The 7640-nt window shown below is 37.1% G+C and overlaps 1 protein-coding gene across 1 annotated transcript; it reads left to right on the top strand.

Annotated features, from left to right (window-relative positions):
• Positions 1–2992: 2992 nt before the first annotated feature.
• On the top strand, positions 2993–4214 carry LOC113326007 (nicotianamine synthase-like). Its single transcript, XM_026573825.1, has one exon. The coding sequence runs from the start codon at positions 3049–3051 to the stop codon at positions 3913–3915; it is 867 nt and encodes a 288-aa protein (XP_026429610.1). The 5' UTR covers positions 2993–3048; the 3' UTR covers positions 3916–4214.
• Positions 4215–7640: the final 3426 nt, after the last annotated feature.

Raw genomic sequence — 7640 nt, 5'->3', positions numbered from 1 at the left:
AGACGATGTTTGATCTCCATTTTCAAGGTTGAATTCTATAAAAAGAATCGAATTTTTACAACTTAGATCTACTGACCAGATGAATGGTTCGGATGATATCTTGTCAGTCGAACCTATGTATATTTTCAAAGAACATAGGTTTCGCTGACAATTTATCAGCCGAACTTCACTCTGTAACTGACGAATTTAGGTTCACCTGACAAGTTATCAACCGAACTTCACTTTGTAACTGACGAATTTAGGTTCGGCTGATTCGAATGAAAAATTGTAAGTCTAACTAAGTGTGTTTTTTAACAAAGTGAAGTTCGGCTATCATTTTCATGATTAATTATGAGCCGAACTGTTCTTCCGGGACATAAAAAAAACGAATAACAAAGATCTGGGTTCCAATATGCTAATCTGAAACTAAATATGTTTGTGCAACGCTTCAAACAACTCATTTATACTTGTGGTTTTAATCAATGATCAAAGATTTATGAATCAACAATTAATCATCGATGAAAAATAAAAAATGTTCTAATTAATGATTAAATTAGGTTAGGAATGAATATGATTTTGGATTTTGGTTAGTTTAGTTTATGATTTAAATTTAGGTGAAGCGTATTTAAATAATTTTAATTAATTGAGAGTAACTTAGTAATCTACTCATTCCTAGGACACCCCTTATAAATCCACCCTAAATAAAAAATGGTTTTATATGCCTCAGAATATTTAAGTATGCTTCAAAACAAGTTCGTTTGTTTATAACCATGACTCTGATCTAAGCTAATTTACGACACATAAATTATATTCATAACACTATATGGGTAAGAAAAAAAAGGAAGCCCATCAAATCTTTCACTGCAAAACGGAAAAAAAAAAAGAGAAAAAAAAAGAAAAAAAGAAAGCAGTTGTGGGGAGGTATGGCACTATTTTCTGAATTCTTTTCAAGTTTTTTTTATATATCGTACATGAATGAGATCTTGTCAAAAGAAACTTTGAAACTCTGTCCAACTCTGACAAGCACGGATACATTCCAGAACTTTCCAGAAGTATCTTTGTTATCTTCTGTAATTGATTTGGTTTATTTTCTTACTAGAATTAGTTACTTGATTTATGCTAGGATTAGTCAAATATCAATCACCATTTAATGCAATATATTATACAATTGTATGTCTTCATAATCAATATATAAAGATGTCTTGTATCCTTGAAGGATCAAGAAAAGCTTAAAACCAAATTCTGTCTTGGTATACTAGAGCAAAAAAAAAACGATCCAATGGCCTCTTCCGCTGAAAACATCTCCAATCTCCCATCTCTGAAAAATGTCACAAGCCTAGTGTCCATTAAGCTTGATAAATCCAACCACCTATTGTGGAAAAGCCAGATGCTTCCCCTTCTTCATAGTCAAGACCTATATCAAATTGTTGATCCAAAAATTCCTCTTCCAAAATCCACCCTCACAGATCCTACAACCAATGAAGAAACAGAAAACCCAATTTACACTCAATGGCACAAAACTGATCAGCTCCTCTTGTCATGGATTAATGCTATCTTGACAGAACCAATCTCCACCCAGGAGTATACCCTTATGCAAAAGAGTTAGGCACAATTTTTAAGGTAAATATGTGAGAGAATAATTTTTTGAATTTATTTTCGAAATCACCCTCAGCAGAAACCCTCAAAAATACCATTTAATTACTACAATTGCCAGTAGTATCATATCATTAGTACGAGGAATTAGTTTTGGATGTTCAATCAATTATAAATGAAGGTATTTCTTTTATAGATACAAAATTTAAAAGGAAAAATAACTGTTTTCCTGAAACAGAGGAAGTATTTGGGATCTATTGTGTATACAAATTCTAACTTCCCTCGCTTGATTACCATTGCAACAATTTTCTTGCATTGGAAAGTTGCGATTTTATAGATGTAAATCGTAAAACCACGAGTGTTAGACAAACAACGTAATTTATTAAAAAAAGTAAAATAATAAAATAAAAATTCAATGGTTACAAAGTGAACGATACTGATCGCGGCCAACAACCCTCTTGGGCCTCATCATTAATCTGTGATTCGAACCGATCATAAAACATTGAATCCTGATTAACAAAGTCTTCAAGTCTCTCTCACATCTTGCTGACAAGATTGAACTTCACCGGAGATTAACTGAGGCCGAAGAACAACTAGGCGGATAGGTGCGTGTATGTGCCGTGATGTCACAGAGGATACAAATATGGCCGGACATAAAAGGATTACATTGCAAGAGATACAGTTCGTATACGAAGTTCAATCTTATCAGCTAAAGAAGGTGGAGATTCGCAGTTAGACATTGTAATTTTCTCCCAAATACTAACCAAAGCCCTTGAAACCGTTGAGTTTCTTTCTTCCATTTTGTCCCAATGGCCCAAGGGTAGGTTTCTGTGCATCTCCTTGATCCTCAGTTTTGATCAATAACTTTTGTGATTCTTCGTCCTCCGGTAAGTAACTAAGGCTGTTCATGAACCCTATTCTTAGAATGGAGGGAAGGGAATAAGCTACTAAGATTTTAGATCAGCGTTAGTGTTTTTATATAAGAAAAGAACAGTGCTGTACAGCCTCTACCCCATGTTGTATGTGCATTTTGAGGGGTTTTTTCAATTGCTTATCTATGACGACACTACTACGCTACACGTCCATCAATTCGACTCATTTCTAGTAAGCATTACTCATAAGGTGTCATCTTATTTTCTATCATAAAATACGTTTTCACCATTAGGAATTTAATTTAATTTTTATTCTTTTGTAGGACTATGATATGTCAACAGTCAACGTACACATAACTCTTTTATTCTCGTCAGCATGTACAATATGATAAAATATGCCTCTATGTGGTGTCACATAGGATACAGTTACGTTGTAGCAAAGCTCAGATGCTAATGTGTTAGCTTAACCAACTCTTTGCATGGGCTCCTCAATTATAAATAGCCACCAATTTGGAGGTTGGAAATATCAAACAAATCTAACCATTTTCTTCAAACTCATTTTTGGAGAAAACTTTATTGCTCTTCATTACTATTCTTAACAACTATGGGTTCATTAGGTTCATTGAACTCAATCAACGAAGAAGAATTGTTAATTCAAAATGTTTCTGAAATCTACAACAACTTATCAATCTTAGAGAGCCTCAAACCTTCAAAGGATGTCAACAGCCTTTTCACACAACTAGTACAAACTTGCATTCCACCATCTCCAATTGATGTCACCAAGCTCTCAGTCACAGACCAAGGAATCCGTTCCGAACTCATTCGTCTCTGTGGGGAAGCTGAAGGCCTCTTAGAAGCTCATTATTCGAGCCTTTTAGGTGCTTACGATAACCCACTTGATCATATAACCACCTTTCCATATTACACAAATTATGTCAAACTTGGCCGCCTTGAGTATACTATACTGAGCAATTATATCACAAACTCAAACCCGAATCACATCGCTTTCATTGGTTCCGGTCCAATGCCTCTTACTTCCATTGTGTTGGCTTCAAACCACTTGAAGACCACTACCTTTCACAATTACGATATCGATGTATCTGCCAATGCTTTGGCTTCTAAGTTGGTTTCTGCGGATCCTGACTTGTCGAACCGTATGTTATTTCATGATACTGATATTATGGATGTCACTAACGGTTTATACGACTATGAGGTTGTTTTCTTGGCTGCTTTAGTTGGTTTGAACAAAGCCGACAAACGTAAAGTTATTGATCATTTGGCCAAGCACATGTCACCAGGATCCTTGCTAATGTTGAGGAGTGCTCATGGTGCTCGTGGGTTTCTCTATCCGATTGTTGAGCCTAGTGATTTACCTGGTTTTGAGGTTCTCGCGGTCTTTCATCCGATGGACGAGGTAATAAATTCAGTTCTTGTTGCCCGTAAGATTAAGAACAAAGAATTGCAGTATTAATTCATTATCGATCAGTAAGGCTTGGACCGCTTATTGTGAGCATCTGGATATCTTCTTTACTGCCGTTTTTTATTTATGAGTTAGTAGAGGTTGGTGGGGAAGTGGAGAAGCCTACTAAAATAAATTTACGTATTTTCTATGTCTTCTAAGAGGATAGAAGCTTGAAGACTTACTATAGAGTGTGATTTTCTTTGTTTTGTTATTGTTTCTTCTTTGTTTTCTGATTTCCAAGTTTTCTTTTTTTTGTTTGTGAGGTTTGGGTTTCCTTAACCCACTTGAATGTTCGATTAAAAAATAAAGAAAAACAAAATTACAACAAAATTAACGGTGGGTTTCGATATAGAATTTTAAAGGTGGAATTCATGGGTTCAGGAGATTTGGTAGAATTACGTTTTCCTCTGTATGTTTGGTTTCCCGAATCCTTGGAATCACGTTTCCTACGGGATTCAGTTTTCCAGTAAATCCTCCATATAGAATCCGACCCCTCCCTCCTAAGATTTGCTAGGAAACTTATCGAGGGATTTATGGACCCACTTTTTTTTAATCTCTAAATCCCATATATATGCAATTTTAAGATTTGAGGGTAATACCAAACGATACAAAGATTTTAATACAAAAAAACCCTATAAAACCTAGGAATTTATATTGAGTTACCAAATACACAAGAAATTTACATAATTCCCAGAATTTATAATCCCATGAAATTATAAATTCCTGGAAACAGTGAATTCTGCAAACAAACCCACCACTTCAGTCCCGATAACCTTTACACGTTCTTACTTCGGAACAAGTTGAGCTACACATCACTTTTTTTCTTTTTGTCTTGTTGAGCTACACATACTTATGCAGACACCCTAATCCTCGTTGAATGGATGGTTGAAAAGCGAATATCCTCCTTAATTACCGATGTCTCCCTGTTCTATGGCGCATTTATGAGAAATCGTACGTCCACTAAATTCTCATTTGTCAAGCGAGCAGCCTACAGTGTGCTGCATTTGTATGTCAAAAGATGTTGCTTAAAATGTACTCAACAAAAGGACCGAGTAAGTTTCTAATCAGAATAGTCGTCTCTTGTATTCCTCATTAATTTGCTGTCATTTCTGAACTGTGCAATACAAGTTTGGGTTTCATTTGAATGTAAAAGTGAATCAAACCCAAGTTACTAAATTATGGGAATTCAATATAGAAAGAACTAAATTACAAGAGTTATAAAACCCTAACTTCATATTTACGAATAACCCGAATTTAGAAATTTCTTTATTTATTCATATCGTCTAGCTGAACTTCATTACAAAGCATAATAAGCATTCATAAGATTCTGCAACGTGAGCAACCGAAAATCCTCGGGGATAGGGAGTCGTGCATGTGCAGAGAGCTTTTGACACACGAAATTCATTGCTCCTAGCGATAGGAGATACACGTGCATACGTCAAAGCAAAGATTACCGTTGTCACAACGTACCTCTTGTCCAGTAGTATTATTAGGAAGTCTTGTCTAGAAAAAGGCTTTCTCCTGGGTGTTGTCCAAATAATACTTCCAATGCTACAACTCCAAAACTGTAGATGCATGCTCTGCAACAGAAAAGATGGAAAACGGTAAAACAACAGTGAGTTTTAGGGCTTAGTTGGAAATCTTTGGTGAGCAAGGTTTGTACAAACGAGTACGAGTATGGACTGGACATTGATTATAATTATCTGTTAGTTTTAATGTTGTTGTCACATGATCTCAACCACTTTCAGCTCTGTTGAAGCATGGAACAGTCCAATCCCTCCTTTAAAAAGTCCTGGCTAGGAGGACAAACAACTCAAAAGAAAGGACGCCATTCTGGTCGATACTGAACAAACATTGTACGTTTAAGGTGAAGTCATCATGTAGATACCAAAGATACGATTCGCCACGTGGACGTAGGAGAAGACACGAGTCATTCAAGGAAATTCTGCCGAAAGATCTTACACTATTCCCCGAAAATTCTCGTCAGTGACTTGTCAAATAAGGTTAGGATCGTCATTGTTGAATGATTGAAGAAATGAAAAACCATGCATGAGATATCATATTAAGGCGAGGTAACTCACTTGAAGAATCTAAGTTGTGAAGGATCAATTGGAGTACCCGGCAAGATACCAATCACGAAGTAAAGGTTGGCGAAATAAGGTTACTTGGCTGAAAAGATAATTGGCGAAGTCGGTAAATTATGGAGCAAGAAAAGAGACAGCTGTCCCGACAAACATCCAAAGTTGTCAGCGAAAGAAAGGGGAAAACTTTATGGAAAATGATCTGGGCAAAGTATAAAGCATCTCCACGAGATGCAGAAGAAGTAAAATGAGATGTACACCGTTAGGGTCGATTGGTCTATAAATAAGTGTCCTTGGGAAATGTATGAGGTCGGATTCTTTGGAGAGGAGAGCTTTTCTTAGAGTGAGAGATTAGAGTTTCCTTGTAGACAAAAACTTGTATTTTCACTACTTGGGGTGGTTAAACAATAAAGAATTTCTTATCCTAAACCTTTATCATGTCTTAAATCAGTTTCTTTTCTTATTTGGGTGTGCTACTGGTTTTTCAATAGTTACATTTTGGCGTCCAGAAACAGGGACTTAGATCGGGGATTCATCCTCATCTAAGAGTATGAGAAAGGTTGAAACTGTTTTATAATTGTAGAAGATTAGAGATCCTGGCGAGTTGTTTTAAGATTAGGGTTTTGTAGATCTTAAACGATTCATTTGTAGTTAAGACTAGAAATCTAGGAGAGAGAGTAATCCTTGGGTGTTGCATCGGAAGATTGAAGGCAGGAAATTAGTCGGAAGATATCAAACCAAGGATTAGTTGATGGCAAGTACACTAGATCGAGCGAGACACGTGATAAAAACGAGGAGGAGCAAGCGGCTAGAGGCACGGAGAGAAGAAATGAAAGTAATGGCATCGGTTGTAGATGGAGAAGGCACCATAAGACGGAGGAAAGGCGAGGCTGAGGAAGATACTGAACTTATGGAGGAACCTGTCCAAATTATGAAAGCTAGGGCTATCCCAAAAAGGGGAACAACTCGTAAGAGAAGGGGAAAGGATGTTGATGAGAGCATGACGTTGTAAGAACCGAATGAGGCACTCCGTCGGGAGAAGGGAGAGTAAGGTACAAATCGGAGAATCAAACGGGAACGGTAAAGCAAGGAGGTCAGGTGACGCAAGAGGATTACAGACACAACAACGAGGTGAAGATGGGAAACTTGCAAGAAGAAGATAAAAGTTCAGAAGAGATAACAACTTCATCTCAAATGAATATTACGCAACGAGGAAACGATCCATGGGAAGATTACGAGGAAGATATGCAAAGTACAGAAAGAAGAACGCAGAAAAATAAGCTGCAGGAAGGATATGACCGGTAAAGAGACCCGAGGAGATTACTGCTAGAGGCGATGTGTGAAAATCAAAAACTAAAATACGAAATAGGAGGAAGCACTTTAGATCAGGAGATCTTACGGGAGCTGCGAGGTATGAGAATAGATATGGGGAGCTCGCAAAGGGATAGGAAAACACAATGGACGAGGGAAGACGTGTCAAACGCAATGGCTCATGCATAATTGGAAGCAACACCAGATGGATAACTGAAGTGGGATGATCAAAACCCAAAGAAATGGGAGTCGCAGCAAAGAAAACAAAGGCCACGAGGTGATAAGGCAAGAAGTTATGAGGCGAATAATATGAAGACAACGAAGCAAGGATCGAACGCGTTA

Source organism: Papaver somniferum, chromosome 1 (assembly GCF_003573695.1).
Source record: "Papaver somniferum cultivar HN1 chromosome 1, ASM357369v1, whole genome shotgun sequence".
NCBI lineage: Eukaryota > Viridiplantae > Streptophyta > Magnoliopsida > Ranunculales > Papaveraceae > Papaver > Papaver somniferum.
This window is presented reverse-complemented; position numbering and strand designations above follow the sequence as displayed.

Excerpts from the sequence above, each read along its gene's own strand:
- LOC113326007 (XM_026573825.1), top strand. The coding sequence starts at position 3,049 with ATGGGTTCATTAGGTTCATTGAACTCAATCAACGAAGAAGAATTGTTA.